This window comes from Apteryx mantelli, chromosome 1 (genome assembly GCF_036417845.1).
Source record: "Apteryx mantelli isolate bAptMan1 chromosome 1, bAptMan1.hap1, whole genome shotgun sequence".
NCBI classification, from domain to species: Eukaryota; Metazoa; Chordata; class Aves; order Apterygiformes; family Apterygidae; genus Apteryx; species Apteryx mantelli.
In genome coordinates, this window is record NC_089978.1 from 171,163,500 (window position 1) to 171,186,400 (window position 22,901).

The window sequence follows — 22,901 nt, forward strand, 5'->3', positions numbered from 1 at the left end:
TGTAATGAAACCTGAGGCTGAAGAATTACTCAATCTATGTGTAATATAGGCCTGATAAGGCTTTTTTTTTTTTTTTTTTAATGTGAGCTTGGTTACAGAGGTTTCCCCAAACCATGCAAAGAACTGCAGACCAATATGAAGTGATTTCAGAGGCTGAGAAAGCGTGTTTTATTGTCACGTCTTCGCATGCAATAGCCCAGACTGTTGTGCAGTCAGAAGTGTTCACGAGCCGCAGCGGGGCTTCAGGGACGGTAGCTTAGCCGGGGACTGCATTAAGCCGGGCCAGCCCGTCCGCTCCTCGCCCCGCAGACCCCCCCGGTCGCACCAGGCTGCGGGTGGAGCGTTTTGCTTAGCCCTTATCCCACAGCTTGTAGCTGCCTGTCTGGTTAATTTGGGGGAAACACAGAAAGAGGGGCTTGAGGGATCCTGTTCTTGCGATGCCACCGAAGGCAAAACACAAGCGAAACGTAGGGAAGACGGAGACCCGTTGTGGGAAGGCCCGAGATCCCTAATTCTTCCTGGCACAGTACAGACCTGTCTCAGCCACAACGTGTTTTCTGTAGCTTATTAGCAAAGTGTTAAAAGTGTATGCTGTTCCACCAGGAGAAAGGTGAAACGGTATTGTAAATAACAGCCCAGTCACCATGAAATCCCAGCGGATTTAACCGATAATTCAGGAGCCACTTATTTTGGCCACTCTCTGCGCCAGGATTTCAAGCCCCCACCTGCCCCCCGCCAGGTCCGTACTTCCCCAAGCCGAATCAGCCGGCAGGAAAGCCGGGAGAACCGGCGAAACGGCTCCAAACCCGCGGCGGGCTCTCCCGGGGTATCCCGCCCGGAGCCGCCGCCATGGCGGCCCCGGCCCTCCCCTCCCCTCCCCTCCCCTCCCCTGCCCTCCGCCGCCCCCTGCCCGGCCCGGCGCGGCCCGGCGCGGCCCAGGGAGCGGCGCGGGCGGGGAAGGGGGAGGAGACGTGGGAGGACTTTGGTTGCCGCTACAAAGCCGGTGACAACGCGCCGCGCCCGGCACATGGCGCTCGGCCCTTCCCGCCCGCGCCGCGCCGCGGCGGCAGGTGGGTGCGGGGCGGCGGCCCGGGGGGGGGTGTGGGGAGGGGGGAGCACCGGCCCCCGGGGAGGCGGCGGCAGCGGGCGCGGCCGTTGGGCGCTGAGGGGCGGCCGGGACGGGGGTTCCCCGCGCGGGCGGGCGGCGGCGCTGACGTCGCCCAGGGGCCGCTCCGAGGCGGCGGCGCGGGGCGCCCAAGATGGCGGCGGCGGCGGGTGACGGGTGCGTGCGGGGACGGCGGCGGCGGCTCTGCTCCCCCCACCCCCACCCCACGGCGGCCCCGGCGGGCCGGGGAGCGGCACCCAGGGACGCCCGCTCGGTGCCGGTTGTTCCCCGTTGGGGCTGGGGGGGGGGTCGCCTCTGGTGGAAAACGGGGGCTATCGCCCGGGTTTCCAGCGCCAGCTCGTGCGCTGGCTGACGCGGGCCGCCTTATTTGAAAGGGCTGTTAGAGCCGGAGCGGGACTCTGCCCGAAGAGCCGCCAGAATAGCCAAATACACGCGTTTTCTGAATTAGCAGAACTGTCAGATGTATATCCAGACTGGTAGGAATTACTGCGCTGGAGCACGTGCGCAGAAGCAGGAAAAACCTGAGCTATTCACCTTGAGTTCTCAACTCTAGTAACTGTTTGCAGTAATAACAATTATTTGCAATAATAGCTTTTAAATTCAACGTTGCATCGGTGTCTGATGTAGTGGTGTAAATGCCTGATGATTGACTAGTCTGAGCTAGCAGTTCTCCAGCTGCGCTACTCCTGGGCAGTGCGCTGTGGATGTACTCCTTAGCTGGCAAAAAAAAAAAGAAAAAAAGAAAGAAAAAAAAGTATTTAATGTGTTTTAAGTTAAATGAAGATCTGTATAGATCTTAAAAAAAAAAAAAAAAAAAAAAGGCTGGGAGTTCCTTGTCGCAAGCTGTTCTGATAAGAATCAGAAAATGTTTACAGAATTCCCTCTTAAAGCGCGGCTTTGTTCTCTTAAGCGTCACTGCTCTGCTTACGGGACTGTGGTGCGGCATGAAGTTCTGCGCATCAGTGTTTTGTTGGGTTGGCTTCACTGAAAAAAGATCAGCCTCTGAGGAAACAGTACATCTCACTTCAAGTTAGCGTACTTGTTACCTAAAACTTTCAGATGTTGAAATACCCATGATTATCGTCTTTTTCAAATATTAAACGGGTACTGAACCTGATGAAAATCAGTTGGTAAGCTGGCTTCTGATTTAGAAACCAGAATGCTAAAAGCGTATTCTCTTTTAGTAAAATCAGGTACTGAATTTCCCATCTAATGCTTGAGCTGCTGTTTGATTAAGCAATTAATTACAGAAGTAATCACTAATGGCAAAAAATAGCTTTCCTTTTGTTTATACTTAAGAGTTACAATTTTTAAATATCACAGGTGCAGGGATGAAACTTAAAATTTCTGGTTTACGTGGAACTCAAATGGAACAAAAACTTCCATTTTTCTTGGCTTCTTAGGCTTTTTGTTTTTAACACGGATTACTTGTTCAGATAAAAAGTTACCCCAAAATGTACAGCTTGCCAGCCATTCCTGTAGTAAAACTGGTTAAAAAGACATAAGCATGTCAGTAATCTTGAAATATGCTTCAGTGGAAAAAAAAAAGTCAAGTTTTGAATATTTTTTTTCTTGCTAGTGAAACTTCGGCGCAAGAGAAGACTTTTGTACATCTGTATTTTCCCATGCAACTTAACACTTCCAGTAGTACTGTTTTGTATGTTAGTACTTTCTTGTTATTTTGCTTGCTACTTCTGCTCGGATCTGTTCTTGCTGCCCGGAGTGGGTACTTGATCTCTGAAGTGCTGGTCAACTAATTTTCAGTTTCTTTGTGTGTGTGCGCAGAGAACTGAACTTCGAGACAGAAGACTGCACAGATTAGTATTGAATAGCTTTCTTTAGGGAATTTTAACATTGTAGCATTTGCTTGTACTATTTTACTCCACGGGTAGCTTTCTAGCAGGCATAGGAACAAGTATGCAGTGTCTTTTATGATTCTTCTATTGTTATCTGTCACTTCACTCCAGGTTAAGATTTTTTTTCCTAGCAATTCTACCTAGTATCTTGCCAATTCTTGGTTCTAAGGCAAATGCTTTAAATGTTGTGACTTGATTTAGTCTCAGTACTTCAGTGCCCCAACTTTTTAAAATATTTGTGCTATCGATTTTGGTGACACTATCAGTGTGCTGCATGACACTCAGCTGAAGTTTTCTTCATTTCAGTTTTCTCCCGTTAACTTTTTCATAGTCTCTTACGCGATTCGTTTCTCTTTGACTAAAATGCACATTTTGATTTCTTCATGTTTTCTTCAAAGAAACTGACTTCTACCATGCCAGTTTGTTTGCTCTCTTCCCCCCCCCCCCCTTCTCCATACTGCACACATCGATGTAGGTGGGAAAGTGTCATGCTGACTTGGTTGCTGGTGGGGAGGAGAGGAATGGGGTTTTATGTTTTTCTTTTCAAGGTGCTGATCTTGCACTTTCATAAAATCATGTTACTTTTGCATGAAAAGCTTGATCAAGCAACCCTGCTTTGCACAGTGGTCATACTGAAATCAGTGGACTACTTTTGTCCTCAGTACAGCAGTCAAAGAAGCTGGACAGGTCAACCCTATATGTTTATGTTATTTTTAAAAAATCACTGTTTAAAAGAAGGCACAGTATTTACCTTCTTAATATTTTTTTCTCCATTTGAAAAATATCAAGAGTGAGATATTTCATAGGAATGTACAGATCATCCTGCATCTTTTGAAAAATGAACTGAAATGTCTGCTTTCCTTCAACTGTAAAGAAAGCTGTTTATTTTTATATCCCCTTGCCTTCTCAGAAGATAGGTGTCCTTAGGCTTTTGGCAGACCGTTCTATCAGGAAGCTCAGATCCTAGACGTGACAAAGATTTACCCACTAAACTCCAGAGATTTCAACTTCCAATTCTCCTTCCCAATATATCTGGCTATGCAGATGTCCTGGAAATGCATCAGTAACAAAGAGGTCTTCATATTACTACAACTTTTAGATGCAACTATCAGGCCACCGAACAGCATGATGTTCACCAGAAATGGAGGAAGCACTTTAAAAGAGCTATGGCTTACACTTAACCAATCTTACTCGCTTATCAAGTTACTGTTGTTCAGTGCCTGTTAATGTGTTGTGCCTAGGAAACCAGAGAAAGGAGAGTCTGTTTTGGTTAGCCCAAAAACACAAAGATGAGCCTTGTCTCTTAAAATCCTATCTACAGTATTTAATTCTTACAAACTTAGTATGCATAATTATTTCTAAAAGAATCTCCTTAGCAGACTATCAATACACTGCCTTTTAGAAGGAATGGATGTTTAGGGTGCTGGCAAGCTGAAAAAGCTCAGCAAGACTTGGTGGCCATAGCACACAACTGATCTTGACCGTCCATAATACACTATGGCTGGTGTGGGAATTATTGAATGGGTACCCAGAGGTTTGGTGCCTAAAATTCTTCATTGCAGTTAGTGTGGACTGGAGACAGCTCTTAAACTGAGTAAGAACGATTAACATGAGCATATAAAACTGTATACACTTTATTAATTTCACTACAGCTGGCTCAACCTTTTCTGTATTACAGAATAAGAACTACACAACACAGACATAATGCTGGATGCTAGTTACCTGCTACTACGTTACAATTCTTATGCTGGCAACTGTATTGTAACACTTAAAAAAGCATTAGCCACATGACAATCAAAGTCACTTTGTTTAAATCCCTTAACAGCAGGTTTTACCTAAGTACCATACCAAAAGCAAAGCTACTTTCCTAGCCAGCTGCAACTCCTTACCTGTTTTCCTTCTTTAGTGTTATGTCATCTGATGTTAGGACTCCTTGAGTGTTAACTGGCACAGTGCCACAACCTAGTGCTCATTCTAACATGGGTTAATCAAGTTAGAAGAGATTATTTTTGTCTATTTTGTAGTTCAGGACTGTGAAAATGGAGGAATAGTAGCATATTCAGTGATAATAGCTGGAATATAGCCTTTGGGGTTCTATCTAGAGCTGTCTAAATCACTTAATATTTCCATGGAATGATTTACTCATTTGTAAAATATATAATCCTGGACTTTGCGTGGATGTTGTAAAGCCTAGGCCAGGTTCACAATGTGTGTTCATTTGTAGTGGCAACACTTGTCCTGCTTGGCATAACCATTATATTTGATAAGCACTTGGTACCTCTCAGGTGAGTAACTATTTCATCTGGTGGTAAATGTGCTGAGTGATATTGGTGCTGTGTGCTGTTTAGCCCTTCTACTGAGTGACATAATGGGCATAAACTCTCCAGATCAAATATAATCACTTCCTGACCTATCATTTTCTCTGGATGACATCTCTCAACTAGATTGGAAAGTCTAAAGATGGTGAAAATATAATGAAATAATGAATCATTGTCATCTTAACTTCTGTCAGTCAGAGTCTACCTATTTTAGGTAAATGCACTTTCTAGGAGAAAGCAAGTATAGCAGCTTTGGACAAATAAATCCTACCACATAGACTTACAAAAGGATGTAAACCAGTGTTAGCCAATTTGTTGAATGACTTTTTTTAAAGCCATAGATTAGAAAAAAATCTTTTCAAAATAATACTTTTTATAAAGGTTGCATCAATTTAGGTGTATCCCTAATGGTGTTTCTGTCTTATGAAGAACTTGAGTTCTGCTTTTCCAGGCCAGCTTTTCTTTTCAGAGGTGTTAGGCAAGTTAAAATGTACTTATGGAAGATATGTTATTGTAGAAAGCTTTGGTATAATGGGCTTGCCTCAATGCAAGGGTGCAGTGATTTAATTAAAGGTGTGGTTTAATTAAGGGTTTAAGTTGTATAAAGCCTCATTTATCTAAACTGGTGGGAGTGTGCAAACAAATTTAAGTGAAACAGTTTTGTTTGCATCTCTATGCTTAGGAGTAGAGTTAATAGAGCCTTTCAAATTGTGTTTCTATCCAGAGTCTAGAACAATGTATTTTAACTACAGTGTGCTTCAGTCCTGAGCCAGAAGGTATTGGGAATATGAACAGTTTAATGCAGGTTGTTTAGTCCCAGAGTGTCGCAGTCAAACCTCTGATAATAATGTTGACTGTGACTCCAGATAACTGAGTGCCTTTATGTGTTTGGTGGGACTTAGTTAGATGGAGACTGTGATCTTGACCTGAGGTGTGAGTTTGTTACACTTGTAAAAGTGATACAAGCAGTATTTATGAACTGTAGCTTAAAGCCTTTTTATTGGTTTTCTTTTTCCCTTTTTTTCTTTTTTTTTTAGTTGCAGATTGAAATATCATGGACAGAAAATAGTTTGGGTGATGTGTTTCACTAGTGTTTCTCTGGCATTTCAATTGTAACATGGATAAGTGTAAGCACATAGGGCGTCTGCGCCTGGCCCAAGATCATTCCATTCTGAATCCTCAGAAATGGCATTGCGTGGACTGCAATACTACCGAATCTGTGTGGGCATGCCTCAGCTGCTCACACGTGGCATGTGGAAGGTATATTGAAGAGCATGCACTAAAGCACTTTCAGGAGAAGGGTCACCCAGTGGCATTGGAAGTAAACGAGCTATATGTTTTCTGTTATCTCTGTGATGATTATGTTCTTAATGATAATGCAACTGGTGACTTAAAACTGTTGCGAAGCACATTAAGTGCAATCAAGAGTCAAAACTATGAGTGCACGACTCGTAGCGGGAGGACTTTGCGTTCTATGGGTACAAGTGATGACTCTTACCTTTCACATGGCGGTGCCCAAGCCTTGCTCCGGAAAGAGGACCGCATGTTCACAGCGCTCTGGCACAGAAGGCATGCATTAATGGGCAGAATATTCAGATCATGGCTCGGGTTGACACCTAGTGGAAAAAAGATTTTAGAAGAAGAAAAGCGTTGGGAAGAAGCAGAGAAAAAAAGGGACAAAGCTAGGAAGAGAAGACAAGAGCGAAAGCGTCAGTTAAAAGCAGAGATGGAAAAGATGCCTCCAAGAAAGAGCCGTCGTTTACAAAATCAAAGCAGAATGTTCTCAAAAACATCACCCTGCATGCCTAAAACATCACAGAATGAGGAATCGGTGGCAGAGTTGAAAGAAATGTATACCTCAGATGAAGTAAGATTGAAAAAAATAAGTGATTCTCCAATTAAACGAAGGCCCACAGTGACACCTGGTGTAACAGGATTAAGAAACTTGGGAAATACATGCTATATGAATTCTATCCTGCAGGTATTAAGTCACTTATATGTTTTTCGTGAATGCTTTTTAAAGCTTGATCTCAGCCAAACTCAGGAACTGCTGGTGACAGCAGCCAATGGTAAAACAAGATCTTCATCTAAACACTCTTCAGTTAGTGCCTCAGCATTACATGTGAATGACAGCCAGGAGAAAGTAAAGGGATCGTCATCTTCTGTGAGGCGACCTAGTTTATCTTCAGGATTAAGTGGAGGAGCATCAAAAAGCAGAAATATGGAACTTATTCAGCCCAGGGAGCCAAGTTCAAAGCATATTTCTCTTTGTCACGAGCTGCATACCCTGTTCCAAGTTATGTGGTCTGGCAAGTGGGCGCTGGTGTCTCCTTTTGCCATGCTCCACTCTGTATGGAGACTAATCCCAGCCTTCAGAGGATATGCCCAACAGGATGCTCAGGAATTCCTCTGTGAACTTTTGGATAAAGTACAGCAGGAACTGGAGACCACAGGGACCAGATACCCAGCTCTCATCCCTGCTTCCCAAAGGAAACTTATAAAACAGGTTTTGAAGGTGGTTAACACCATTTTTCATGGACAGCTCCTAAGTCAGGTATGTTTTTTATATATATATATATATTTTTTTTCCTGTTTGTTTGTTTTTAACTGTGTTCAGTGATTTGTAGCTACAGATTTATGTTGATTAATGATAGGCATACTTCAAAGATTAATAAGTGTACAACTACTGAGGAGAGGTGGAGAGGATATGCTGTAGACAGTTAAAGTAGAAATATCACATGGGTACTCCTAAAACTTTCAGTAGAAGAGTCACCTGGTAAATAGAACAGTTAAATTTGGTATTGTAAGTCACACTCTTGCAACGTATTATTGAGAGCAAAGAATTTGATAAAAGCTTAAGAATATCTGCACTACTAACAGAATGTAGCTTTGCCTAACACATCAGCTTAAACGAGATATATAAGCTCTCAAGAAATACAGGACTGCTGAGAACCATATGACCTTACTGTTAAGCATCACCTGACATGCAGTAATAATGAATTTACAGTTTAAGCACCTAGTTGACTATCATGATGTTAGATAAAAAAGGTGTTAAAGATGTTAATCTGGTCTACATGGAAATTGTTTATGTAATACATGCTAAGCAGGAAAACATTTGCATTATTTCAGCAAATAGTTTGAACATGAGCTTGACATTCTTTCCTACAGATGCTGTATACAGGGATACAGATCCTTTTTTCCCCGCTACACAAAGATATGGAAGGCTCTGTCAACACAGAAACCAAATTTGTGGGGTGGAGGCAATGGTTGCTTTCCTCTTCTCTGCCTGACTACTACCTTTTTTTTCTTGGCTTCCTGTTAAGTACTTCAAAGTGTCCACTTACTGTTATGCATATCCCAACTGTGTACATGTACAAAGACTTGAGAACTGACTGAACCGATAGAAAAGCTGGTTTCTGTTAAACTCGTCCAAAAGAACTAACTAAATTGCAACAACAGGAACAGAGAGGTTGGTGAAGTCTCAGAAGTGGTCTTAGTGTGCATGTGCATATATGTTAGTTACTGAGAGACTGCAGAAACATTGAAAGATATTCTGTGTAAATGAGCAGAGATTTTAGACAAAACAACAAAAATGCAGATGTTGCCATTGTTCTGTCTACTTGGTTGATGGTTTAGTACTTTAGTATGTGAAGCTAGAAATCAAAGTGCTCTCTAACTGAGATAGGTTTGCTATCTGCTACTATATCCATAAACTTCATAATAAGGTAACAGAACTCTTAAAATTATGATTGCATTCCAGCATATGTTAAACTTTAGGTCTTATTTAACTGCTGGAAACTGCTATAATCTACTAATAAAAATGGATCATCCTCCACCTTCCATTTGGCCCGTGTAAGCACACTTCTGTTGGCATACCTACTTTTCTCGGAGTAGCCAACGTATCTTGTATCAGAGTTGCACTAATGTAAGTGTCTAGTATAGTTATGTCATTAAAACTTTCTATTTGAAAATTGCATTCCTTTCCAAAATAGTAACATTGACAGTAAAACCAGGTAATTGCTTAAGAATTCTGAATGACAAGGTTTGGTTGCATTGCCTGCTTACAGGAGTAATTTGTTGAAAGAATTATCAGGCCTCTGAAGATGATAATCAAAATTTAAATACCACTTCTTTCAGACATTTCTACTTGTTGTTCAAAGGGCCTTGTGATTAGAAACCCTCCCACCTTCTTGAAAGTGCGAGGGGAATAGTGAGAAATCACTGAAGTGTCACTGAGTGAGCCTGAAAATAAATTAAACAGATTTGAGCTATCCTGTGACTTCTGCAACTACATGTGTAGGTCTTTTTACTGCAGCTGATCAATACCCATATGCAAGATACAGCCTTGGTAAACTTCAGAATGGAGAGAGAGGGAGAGAGAGGAGCAAAAAAAAGTGCACTGAGACTGTTGATCTGAAGTAATTTGTCACCGGCTCATTAGGCAATTTCCACAGGCAATGTCCAGTACTTTACCTCCCAGCATTCCTTCTGGGTTTCTTCATTCCCGTGTTCCAGTTTTGGCTTCACTAGCACTTTTGAACATGATAGGCAGCATAAGGTAACCCCCCCAAGGAGTTACGTTTTCCCCCTTGATAAAACTTGTTCAGGTACCTTAATGATTCAGACCCTGGTGTTTGTATGTGGAAGAATGAGCTTTAAAAACTCTGTTAGGCAATTATTTTTCCTCCCCTCAGTAAGATTCATCCATCTTTGTTTAGGTAGGTGTCTGTCAGAATTGGCATCAACAGCCATCATAAATTTTTGGGTTTTTTTTTGTTTTTCTTTTTAAGTGGAGGGGGAGGAGGCAAGAAAGTATCCATGTGTTATCTGAACACATGCAGGGCTGAAAAGATAACAACTTTTTGCTGAATTATTACAACTTTCACAATACTAACTCTTAAAATCAGGGATTGTATGTTTTGTGTTTATATGCTTAACTTTTATCTATTTACAAGCTATAACAGTGCTACAGTTTCTCTCTTTAAGATAGTTGAAGCCATAGCCCGTTGTGTTTATTGAAAGTAGGATGGGGTTTTGATCCAGAATATTTTGTAAAATACACCTTAATTCAGTGAATAGGGGGAACTGAGAAGCTGGGTTCTCTGCAGCAGTTGTTTTCCATTTTAGGATTACTGAAAAGTTAATACACTTAATATATGTTCATTTGTACTGAAAGTATTAGTTAAAGATATTTGATGCTGTGAGATATTCAAGTGCAGTAAAGGCAATCTACTTGACCTTTAAACCTTAGGAATACTATGAACTACTCTTAATACAATGCATGTAGGATCACTTACAAAGCAGATAAGCTGTATGTTTACTTAGGTTTCATGTTACTTTCACATGTGCAATAAAACATTTTCCCTCTTCTTCTAGCTGTTTTATTTTAACCTAAAGGGAAGTAATAATCCTGAGTTTGCCATCAGTCTGTTGCCACAGAAATGGCTGCCTGATTCAACACCATACCTGACCGTAGAATCAAGAAAGAGGAGAAAATAGGACGTGTGAGAATCTTTTTCAGACTGCTTTTTTGATAACTAGGAAAAGCTTTGGGTGATGTCAAAACAATTACAGGTTTTAGGTGAATTGGTTGGGGTTTTTTTCTTTCTTTTCATTATATTCTCTGTCAGCTCATTTAAAGTATGATGTACTTCCTGATGTTTTCTTTACTTGAATTTTTTTTTACTGTTTTATTGAATGCTAAGCTACATAATGAGTAACTCTGAGAATAGTATGGGCATAGATGATTGGATTGCCTCTTGAAATTTTATTTTAATCCCAATATCCTTTTTAGGATTAGAGGTTTTTTCTCACCAGTACAGATTGTAAAACTTAAATACCCAAAGCATCTAAAGAGAGTAAAGAAAGGATATATAGCTACAAAAACCTCCCCCTCTATTCTTTCCTTTTGCACATGCTAGTCTTCCTTCAGTGATTGCCTGGAGCAAGATGCAGTATAGTACTTCTTGGGCAAACAAGTCTTTATGTAGAAAACCCATGCTCTCACATGTGGATGCACTGGAGAAGTTGGCTCTTCCCTCACAACCCCATTGGGACTGCAAGAAGATGCCAATATGTCTATTAAAATGCCAGTTCTTTTCAATCCCTCAGTGCTTGTACACTAGTGGAAGAAAGGATACCCACTCTCTCCGGTCCTTGGGCCCTTCAGTGGGAAAGGAGAAGAATATTACGCTATGAAGTTATGTGCCAGTCGTAGAGTGACTTATACTGATCCACAGATCTTTGTAGCAAACTTCAAGAACAGAAGCAGGTTAGCCACCATCTTTTTAATAGTCTTTTGGCTTGTGATTTTAAAATGGCCCTAGCTAAATAGCACAGTGTGCAGCAGTTTTTAAAATTAAATGTTAAAATAATAGTAATTAAAGTATCTTTTTAGTTTTGTCCATATTAAACAAGGAAGTAGGCAGGTATATTTTAGACATCCTGAAAACTGAAATAACAGACTTTAGCTTTCAAAGTTAATGTGTATTTTCAGCACTACATTGGGAAACTTATGCCCCATGTGTCCACAGAATTCATACTAGCAGAAACTCAGGTGTGTGTACTTAAAACAGTTTTTAAATTTTTGCCAGGATAACATATACTGGGGACGATGGGAGGGGGGAAAACTAGTATGAATTATTTGTGGAAGGTGGTCTAGACAAGGAGGCTTGCAGATACTTATGCTGGCAAAATCCTCTATTGTTTAGTCATGGTCTTTGCTTCTCAAATTCAGCTTTTTAAATATATTGCTTTACCATTAAGAGCACATTAAATACATGGTTTTTGGTTGTTCGAAAGTTAGGGGACCATTTTAGATTGCATTTTGGAGATTTTAACGTTCATGAAAAGTCATCGTTAGAAGTGGAATAGGAATGTAGTTTTGATACAGCTGTTTCGGAGTTGCTCTTGAAGAGGAAGTCTAGCACATATACTTCCCAAATGGATTGCACAATATAACTATCCTCCAGTTCGTCCTATATAACATGAAGCTTCTGAAACTTCATGGTAGTTTCTAAGGAAAATGGATACTATATGTACCTTTTCTCTTGTGCTTTTTGCCCGTCAAATACTGTGTTGGTAAAACCTTAAAAACCTCAAAGTTCTAAACAAACCTCATTGTCATAAGAATTTACCAGGAAAAATGACTCTACTGTAAGCCAGTCTTATAGGGTGAATCGAAATATTGATACCTATTCTTACGTAGTGCCAAAATAGTCTTTCAAATTTGTGAATCTCTTAGTAATCTTAATTTTGTATTAGGTGTGAAGAGATGTGAAGGTATAATTGGTATATTTGAATCTAATAACAAAAGAATTAGTCAAAATAGTTGCTGAAGATCCAATGGTTATTTTGGAAAGCTTGCTTTTTTTTTTTTTTTTTTTTTTTTTTTTTTTTTTTTTTTTTTTTTTTTTTTTTTTTACTAAAAACTGCTCGTCTTCCCTCAGTTGCTCAGCTTTCATTCTTGATTTTTGTGATATCTTTCTCACAGTTACGTTCAGGCACACAGAGAAAATGGTTAAGGTTGGAAGGGTTTCCTAGAGATCATCCAGTCCAACCCCTCTGCTCAAAGTGTCAACCACAGCAGGTTGCTTTGGACTGAGTCTGGCTGTGTTTTGAGTATCTCCAAGGATGGAGAATCCACAGCTCCTCTGGGCAGCCTGGTCCAGTCCTCAACCACCCTGAACTGTGTTTAAAAAATATCCTTAATATGTTTGGAAATGGTGTCCAGGATTAGTTGCTCCATCACCTTCCCATGGGTCAAGGTGCTGCTGACTGGCCTGTAGTTCTGCAGGTCCTCCTCCTTGCCCTCCTTGAAGATAGGAGAGACATTTGCTTTCTTCCAGTCCTTAGAAACTTCCCCATTGCCATGACCTTTTTCAAGGTAATTGAGAGTGGCCTTGCGATGACATCGGCCAGCTTCCTCTATCCTTTCAGTTTAAACAGGGAAAGGTGCTAATTCAAGGCAAGCGGAAGAAGGATAATCAATATTTTCTGTGACTAAAAGAGACCCAGTAAGGCAGGGGCAAAAATAAGATTTGTGCTGATTTATATGAAGGCTACTTGTCTGCCTGCTTCAAGGAAGAAAATGTTGCAGTATGAATGCAGTGTTTAATTGTAAACTGACACGTGTTACAAAGCAGTAAACAGCTGATGATTATAGTGCTGCTGAGTAAATTCAAATTTAATGTAAATGACCAGAGAAATATCTAGTCAATGTCACTTTTATCTTTTTGAACTGATGAGGAACCCTTTAGAAACTGTTTCCTTTGGGGCACTTTTGGAAAGTCTTCTCTGAGGAGTCCTCTGCATTCAAATCTGGTGCCTCCTGTCAAGCTCTTGAGCTAGATTGGTGGTAGAGCAACACCAGAGACAGCAATGGAAGTGAAGAGTGTTGTCTGTGCTGGTGTGGTTTTTGGGTTTCCTCCACAGCAAAGTTGTGATTAGGTGCCCTTTCTTCCTAGAACTAACCTATCTTTGGTGATGAGTTTTTCTAGTAATTGACCATTTATATAGCAATACCTGGTAAGAACTAAAGCTTTTGTCATCTGTAGACACATCTAACTCCCTCCCCGCCCCCGGGGTCTGATTGCTTACTGATGATATTTAAGACATCATCTAAGCAAGATGCCCCCTTCCCTCCCCGCTAAGCACTGCGCAAGAACAGCACCTATTTCCAAAGAAATGAATATGCAAGAGACCCAAATAGTGAAGTAGGTTCTAACAAACATAGTATGTGAATTGTGCTTAAAGTTTTAAGGGAAGCAAGATTTGTAAGGAGAGGCATTTCCTTTTAGTTGGTCAGCCAGTGTATTTCAGGACAAAATGTTTGAGAGAAGGGGATGTGAGAAATCTTTGGGGGGTTTTAAGCCCTTCAGGTTTGGGTAGTGTGGTATGAATGTAAGCTTGGGGGTGAATGATGAGGGTGACTGTCGTGCAGTGATAGTTTTGAAGTCTCTCAGACTGATCAGACTAAAGGCTATAAAAAGCTATAAGAACTTGAGGAGCATTTGCGCTGTTAAACCAGTCCCTAAGCTGTATGCTGATTTCTCTATTCTGGTATTAGTGTCTATGCTTTTCTGTGTTGCCTGAATTGTAAAATCATTGTCAAGTTGCTTTCCAGCTATGTGGAGGTGGTGTTTTAAGTTACTCTGTAGTAACTTAAAACATTGAATCACAGACCACAGTTTGCTGTGGTTTTGCTAGTGATAATCTGTTAAATAGATACGGTTCATTTTGGTGATGGTGCATACTCATCAGCATAAAGCTCTGTCATTGTTATAACTGAAGAAATACAGTATGGACTGTAATGATGTGGAATTCCCTATGACAGCACGTTCCTAGAAATCCCTTTCCATTTTGATTACTTTACTGTGGAAAAATGCAATTACTACTCTTTCATATAGATGTCTTCATATAGTAAAAACTTTAGTAGCAAAGCACAGAAACAGGGCTGGCTGTCTTAACTGTTCTGAAAATCAAAAAACACCAGAGCAGAGATAGTAATGGCTGTCTTTATTCCAGGCAGGTGCAGGGAATGTAGGAAGAGCAGAGCCGATGCTGGAGTTAGCTTCCTCAGCAGTAATGTGCTATTTTCTTTGGCTGCATTTAGGCTGAATGCCATCCAGGGCAAAGGCAGCCGTCAAATTATTACTGCTAGTACAATGATACTTCTGAGTGGCCTCCATGTTTAGCTTGAATCAAGCAACCTGATCTAGCTCCTTTCAGGCTGGCCTTTGGCCCATGATTGAATACTGAGCTTTAACCAAGCAATTGTATTTAGTACCCATGTTCCAAGGCATGAGAGGGTGGTCAGGGCAGAACACAAAGCAGGCGTTCCAAACATGCTAAAAACAGTAATTTATTTGCTTTGCTCTAATGTAAACTTCTTGTGTAGTTTTGTTATAAATCACAGCACTAAGACTTCTTAAAAGAACAGTTTTAAAATATAATGAGGAGGTGTAATTAAACTTTGAATTTGTAAAAAGTAATAATAATAAAGGTACATGTCACTAACCAGAGTACTAGAGCAAACTCTTTTCTCTATTACTATCATGCATGCTCATACCATAAATTTGTGTTGGGTAGATGTAGAAAGTTTTTTGCTGGCTCTTCCACTACATGTTTCTCTTATTTTAATTTGCACAACTCATTCAACCTACTTATGAACCATTTATAAAATGTCAGTGCTTTTAATTGAAAGTACAAAAACTTGGTTGTGCTGTGTGACTGTTAGTGGAGCACGAGCTAAAACAGAAGTCATGGGCGTACTGTGCGGCAATGTAAATGGCTCCGCGGTTGGAGTCCTGACACTGCAAACTGGCCTCTGCAGACGGGCTCCACAGAGGGGTGAGGATCCTACTTGCTGCCATTCGTAAGCTCTGGCCTGGCTAAGAAAAATACTTGCAATCAGTTTATCTTTGTTCCAGACCCAATTTACCTTTCATTTACCACTGAGTGAGAGCATGCACAGGAGCGGTTATCACATGGCAGCTGATATGGTTGGGTATGTGCTTTTCCAAATACATCAGGGAACTTGGCTAGTGGCAAATATGCAAATCCCAGATAACTTAAGAGAGTTGAACTCCCCAGTGAGGAAGTGGGGAGGAGCGTTGTGCATTTGAGGAGGTAGCTGGAGCTCTGTATCAGTACAGGTATCTGCCTACACAAATTGGATTTGCTTGCAGTTGCATGAGGAGATGAGACAGTACTGTTGCATTGGTTACTTTTCTTGTGGTGCAAAAATTAAAGCTGGACCAATTATGTGTTTTATTCTTTGGGATAGTATTTATTAACTAGTGGGGAAAGAGGATCTTTTAAATAACCTAGATTGTTAATATCATACACGAAATTTAAAACCTCCTAACTTGTCAAAATTATCTGTTCTGTGTTCATGTGTATACTTCATCCTAAGCCCATTAATCTTCAATGTGCATTCATGTTCGACAAATTCCTGCTTAAGTAACTTGTCAATTAAATAATTTTTTGGCCCCCAAAATCACCCATTTGTACAGCAGAAATCTATTAGTCATTCTGTGTTTATGCTGAAGTTAGCTTGAACTGTGGCCAAACATATCATTTTTGTCTCCAAGTCTAGATTCCAGCTCTGAATTACTAATAGTCTGTGGCTTTGAAACATTGCCAGATGTTAGCACTTACAAAAGAAGCTCCTGTCAGTGTACATTAAAACAGAAGATTCTCCTCTTGTGCCATGTAAATTCAAAGTTTTTTGTTTTCTATGAACAAGACAGTGGCACTTTGTTCTTCTTAGAACTTAAAGTAACTAGCAGCTTCCCTTGCACGTGTGCCTGTGCACAAATATCCATGCGCATTAGGTAGCTAATGCATAGATCATATATAAGCTGTTGTGGCTAATATATTTATTAAATAGAGAACAACTCACAAGAACACCTGGAAGAAAGTTATCATAAAGTGATAGATCTGCCCTTATTGTATATAAATGATTAAGAAATAATAGACAAAGCAAGGTGACTAGTGATGCAACAGCAAGCTTTCAAAGGGAAAATAGAGGAGCTCTTGAACTGAGTGAATTTTTACACTTTTGCTGATGCACTAATGTGACTGAAAAGTTCTTTCCGAAATATATGTAGAACAACAACACAGAGGCGTACCTGTGAAATAACAATATTCAGATCCCTTGTGGATCTTCATTCCTTTATTACTACGTCTTTGTATTAGTTGTTCCAGGCAATTTGTATTTTCCTAAATAGGAAGCATGCTTATAGAGACTTTCCTTTGGCAATTAGTTACCCTTCTGGTTGCAAACTTAAGTAGATATTTGATATTCCATTTACAGTAAAACATGAATGGTTGTGTCTCATCACACCCAACTGTGTTTTTGAGTTGATAAATAAGTGTGTTGACAGGAAAACACATATGAAAACTTTGAGTTCTGTTAATCCTTTTGGGGGGGAGGTTTGTTAACTGCCAGAGAACAGCAGGAGTGTGTTTGACACTTGGAAGCTGTGTCAAAGCTATTTATCTGAGTCCCTTTAAAATTCAATTTACCATGGACTACTTCAGACTGTGCCTTCGCTCTCTAGAGCAGTGAATTTAGCACTGCTTGAGTTAGTGATCACCTGCAACTGTTAAGCCAATAAATACTTCCTTAACTCAGGTAATTACTCTTCAGGATTATTTTATACTTTCGACTCCTGAATTGAATATATGAGCAGGAATATATTTTTAGTCTTGCATTGGAGATTTACTGATATTTCTTTATGGCCTTTATGAACTAGGCTTGTTATGGCCAAATGCAGTTTCACTACTGCATATGCTCAGCTGCTCGTACAAGTTCTTCATCCACATGGATCATCACGAAGGGCAGAGATCCTTTGGAGGAAGACTGTAATACTACATGTGATGTTTCTATAAGCAGCTGTAGCTGGTCTTTAGAGAACTGTATTGCAAATCCACATGTACTGGGTTGCCATTATATTTAAAAGAGCTACTACTTTTTAATTTACTTTCCTAAAAATTCAATGTCTATCATAGATTAATTTTCCCTTGCTGTATTATCTTGCATTTTCCAGGTTGACTCACTTCATTTCTTGACATTTTATTTATGTTCTGTCTTACTGCTTGTCCTTTCCCTAGTGTGACGATGGATCCACTTACTGAAAGAAGAAATAAATTATTTTTACCTGTTAATTTTTCTTTGAAGAAGTGTGCTTCCCAATCCAGGCTTCCCTGGAAGACTTACAAAGTAAGAAGGATATGACTTTAAAAACCCCAGCTATTTTTTTTTTTTTAATTAAAGCTAAATTATAATTTCTCTTTCATGTGCATATTCCTTTTGGAGTTTTTCTTTTTGGAGAAAAGGCTCCTGAGACTCCACCTGCTTTCCCTTGGACAATCCCAGGCAGACCATTTTGACACTGCTTTTGTTTCTCAGTAAAACATAAGAATACTTACCCTTTTGTGATAACAGTATTGGACATGCTGCTTCAGAGAAAATAAATTAGGTACACCATTTCTTTCCAGTTAAATTACTATGTCTTTTGTTTGCATCAGTGATCCCTGAAAAAAAATTTTTTTTTTTTTTATTCAAGCTACATTGTTAGGTACACTTTTAGCAAAGTAAGTTTTTTTGAATGAGAAACTCGTGAAGTAATTGTTTTACAGGTTACGTGCCTTGCCTGTGACAATAAATCAAATACTGTAGAACCATTCTGGGACCTGTCACTGGAGTTTCCTGAGAGGTATCACTGCAATGGCAAGGAGATGGCATCTCAACATCCATGTTTGCTGACAGAAATGCTGGCCAAGTTTACAGAAACTGAAGCTTTGGAAGGAAAGATATATGCATGTGATCAGTGCAACAGTGAGTAAAGGCAGTATGTACTCAGGCATATGTTCTCCATGTAAAATATGAATTAAAGGGACAGTAAAAGCATAGCAGGAATACACTACAAATCTTAAAAGTATGTAGCATTAAAAGCAAACAAACAACAAAAAACAAACAAACGCTTTCTCTTATGTTGTGGTGTGGTCACTGTGACAGCTGTTAACTCTCCACCTAGAAGACAAAATTGTTCAAAGGATATTTTAAACTGTGATACTTCTCTTAAGTTGAGACTGATCACACAGTAATGGGGAATACTCAACTGAAGCACCCATCAGCTTTCTAAATTAATGTGAATAACTTAAGAGACCACAGGTACTTTATATTTAAATTATAAAATAATCCTTGCTGAATGGATCACAAAGCGTATCCTTTCTAAGGAGGTGCATTCAGTAGCTGTTTAGGTCCATAAAAGTATGCTGTTATCTAGATTTGTATGTACGTAACTGTGTGTTTGGCCTCAGCAAAACGCAGGAAGTTTTCTTCTAAACCAGTTATACTCACAGAAGCTCAGAAGCAGCTTATGGTGTGTCGACTACCTCAGGTTCTCAGATTACACCTTAAACGGTTTAGGTAAGTAGTACTACAACAAACGTAAATGTTGCAAACTGAGCAATTTAGTCCTTTTCCATTGATCCTATGGCATCAATGATTTTCAGCATCAGTCCTTGAGAAGCTTACTAAGCTTACTAGTGTGATGAGAAATAGTTATTAGAAATTTATTTTCCCTGTTTAATTAAACATCAGTAAGTTATGTCATAAGCAGGGAACTGACCTTTTAGATACCAGCTACTTGCTACTTTAATACCGAAATTATCTCATCCTTTTTTTCAGTCAAACCTGGTAAGCTTGCTGTGAACTGTTAGTAAAAATTAATCTTGTGTTATCCTCAGGTAGAGTGAAAGATTGTATTCACTGATGTACAAACTGAGATTGTATTCAGTCTGAAGTCTCACATAACTCTTGTATAACCAAATATACGAATGCATTAGCCCGAGAGTAAGGAAGTGAAGAGTGCGTCTCTTTGAAATCTTAGTCAAGGCATTGGCACAAAATCTGGCCTGAATAGGAAGGAAAATAAAAAATAAGATACAGTATGTGGGAAATACCAGGCTTCTCTTACCAGGCACATAGACATATTTTAAAAGGCCTTGAAATAAGTGAAAGGGGAAGCCTGGAAAAAAACATGTATGAAAATTCACATGTATTTTATGTGAAGATGCTAGCAAGGATAACTGTTCTAACAGTTCAGAATGCTGTGTTTTTTCTTCAGAAAAAATAAATTTTCATTTGACTTAATTTTCCAGGTGGTCGGGACGTAATCATCGTGAAAAGATTGGCGTACATGTTGCTTTTGATCAAACGCTGAACATGGAACCCTATTGCTGCAGAGAATCCCTCAAGTCTGTCTTACCCGACTGCTTTATCTACGACTTGTCTGCTGTAGTAATGCATCACGGGAAAGGATTTGGCTCAGGGCACTACACTGCCTACTGCTACAATTCAGAAGGAGGTAGGAACAAACTGTAAAGATCAAGAGTGTGGGAGAATGGGTGTTCATATTCATAGATGAATAAATTTACAGTCTTCTCTCAAAAGCAAGAGGGGTCACTTATAGCTGAACCTGCCTGAAATGAGAATCACTTATGTAGACTCAAGAATGGTTCAAATTTTGTACTGGCTAGTTAAACCTATTTTGGTTATAAACTCTCTTGCAGATCTAAAGAAGCTAAGCTGGGCTTGTATAATTTTGAGGCAGACATGCACTATCTACTGAAACAGTATAATACTTCTGTGCAACTTTTTTTTTTACTGGGGCTGAACACTAATTATTAAATACAATGCAAATACCTCAAGTCAGTGTCCTGATGATTACCTTTGATATATTACTTCATTCTAGGATTTTGGGTACACTGCAATGATTCCAAACTCAACATGTGCACTATTGAAGAAGTATGCAAGGCTCAAGCTTACATTTTGTTTTACAGCCAACGACTTACTCAGGAAAATGGACAGGGTAAAATGTCATGTCCTAGCACAGCTGAAAGTCAGCAGCCCACAGAGTTAGCTGACTGTTCCACAGACAACAGTAGCAGCTAATCCAAAGCCGACTTACTGTGTGTACCGTAAAAGTTTGAATTGTCATAACTATATATTTTTAAATGAAATGCAAGTATAGTATTGTACTTTTTTATTTTGAATCTGTGTACAATGTCTATATACTTTTATATTAGCTAAAGTACTCTTTACAGTTGTTAGTAAAAAATTTTATTGACAATAAGTAACTTTATAAGTTCCTAGAATTTCAATACAGCTATTTTTTTAAAGAAAGAGAGATTTCCATTTGCATTTAACTCTTACCTCAGGCTTTTTTTTTTTAAGCTGTTTTTGTATTTTGAAAATCTTTTTGAATTGGTTTAGAAAAATGACTTTCAACAGGCAACTGATGTTTTTCTGGTTAATTTTCTATATATGCTTGTGTACATTTTATAGTTTAGTTCTAATGATATCATGACTCATGTCTGCAGACATGGCTCCCATGTTTGCAGGAATTGCTACTAGATATTAGAATATTAACATTCACCAGCAAGGAGTGTTTTACATGTCAACTAGTAACTGAACTCTTCTTAGGAAAATCTGTTCTACATGACTCAAATGAAACTGGTTTACAAGCTTTTCCCCCGGCCTCAAGGGAGCTACACTAAAGATGTACATTTATAGAACTTCTTAAAATATGAAATTAAGGAAATAGAGCATGTACATTTGCATATAAGTATTTAAAGAGGAGTGGTTTCATAGCACAAGAATGTTTGTTTACTAAGACTTCCATGTTTTAGCCTTAATCAGTTTGACAATTTAAAATTCAAGTGCCAAATGTGAAGTACTAACTTTGACAACTAGGGGCTTCTTATTCCAATAATTTAAAAAACTTTCTTTAAAACAAAACTCCACACTGTCATAGCTACAGGAAGGTTAGCGCCTCCTTTCACGCATTGGACAAGCTTACTTGGAAATGTAGCAGCCTTAGTCTGTTTCAGGACTGTCTCACAGAAACCGGTGAAAAGAAGCTGTAAAAGTTGTATGAAAATACTTTAAATATGACTTTGGCTTCATGAGCTACAACTGCTGTACTTTCTCCACTGTCCTACCACTAGCATTAACAGAACTGTGCATTGAGGAGAATCTAACAAGCCTGAGCTGTCTGTTTTTCTCCACATACAGGAGTTAATGCCAAATAAATTTTTTAGTTATGAAGTTATATTTTGCATAAATCTTATGCAAATTGTTACCTCATCTTTTGCAAAGTTTATACCTCAATAAAATGCCTCAATGTGGACAAAAAAGTGTGTGTACTGGAATTAGTTCCTACATTATCAAATCCAGTATGGATTTTTTTTTTTTTTTTTTTTTTGCCTAACATGGGCTAAGGCATTAGCTCTAAAACTGCTTCAGCCATCTGTCACTGATTTAACAGCTGTCTTTATTCATGACTTTAAGGTAAGTAAGTCTTTTACTACCATTGCTATCTAACATTTGGAAAGATGCCTTGTTATAGTGAGCACAGTCACTTCAGATCTCAAAGTTTTCTTGCCTTGTGCTCATCCTGATGAAGTGTGGAAAAGCAACTTGGTCCTTTCTTTAAGCCAGGGCCTACCTGCTGAAGAGAGGCAATATCTGCCAAATCTGCTTGTTAAAGCTGTGCTCTAGTATGCAATCTTTCATATACTTTGCTTTTCATTTCCTCACCAAAAAAAAACAGGACAGAAAAGTGCAATTTAAACACTTCACTTCTTTCTGCTTAGAGGTAGTTCAGGGGAATAGAAAGGAAGGGGAGGAGTTGCGCTAATTTCCTCTCAAGTCTTCTGACCCTTTTTCCCAAGAGCATCTGAAGCAGATCAGCAGGGACCCTAAGGTACTCAGACATTGATGGAGGAGTCTATCCTAGGACTGAAAGAGAGCTATAGAAAAAAACATTCCTTGGCCTCAATCATCAATATTAAGCAAACAACCTAGCTCTGGTATCTTTCCATTGATGTTCTCTGGGGTAATACTCAGTTATAGCTGTAATCCAAGGAGGGTGGGGAGAATAAAGATGGTCACTCCATTCCAGCCTGAGGATGAGCTAATTCAGATATACTTCTCAACAGCTTCTGCTTTGGTTCATAATATATGCTGATTCATACTAGCTAGCTCTGTACCCATTAGCTACAGTAAAGCTTAAGCACATTGTAAGT

General features: G+C 39.5%; 1 protein-coding gene across 2 annotated transcripts; it reads left to right on the forward strand.

Moving 5' to 3' along the window:
- The first annotated feature begins 993 nt into the window (after window positions 1-993).
- USP44 (ubiquitin specific peptidase 44) lies at window positions 994-22,010 on the forward strand. 2 transcript variants are annotated; one of them, XM_067312238.1, is made up of 6 exons: window positions 994-1,070; window positions 6,338-7,854; window positions 18,447-18,645; window positions 19,131-19,239; window positions 19,974-20,179; window positions 20,567-22,010. In XM_067312238.1, the coding sequence occupies exons 2-6, from the start codon at window positions 6,418-6,420 to the stop codon at window positions 20,764-20,766; spliced, it is 2,151 nt and encodes a 716-aa protein (XP_067168339.1). In that variant the 5' UTR covers window positions 994-1,070; window positions 6,338-6,417; the 3' UTR covers window positions 20,767-22,010. The 2 variants fall into 2 exon arrangements, with proteins under 2 accessions (XP_067168339.1, XP_013803444.1); XM_013947990.2 differs by lacking the exon at window positions 994-1,070 and having other exon boundaries at window positions 6,233-7,854.
- Window positions 22,011-22,901: the final 891 nt, after the last annotated feature.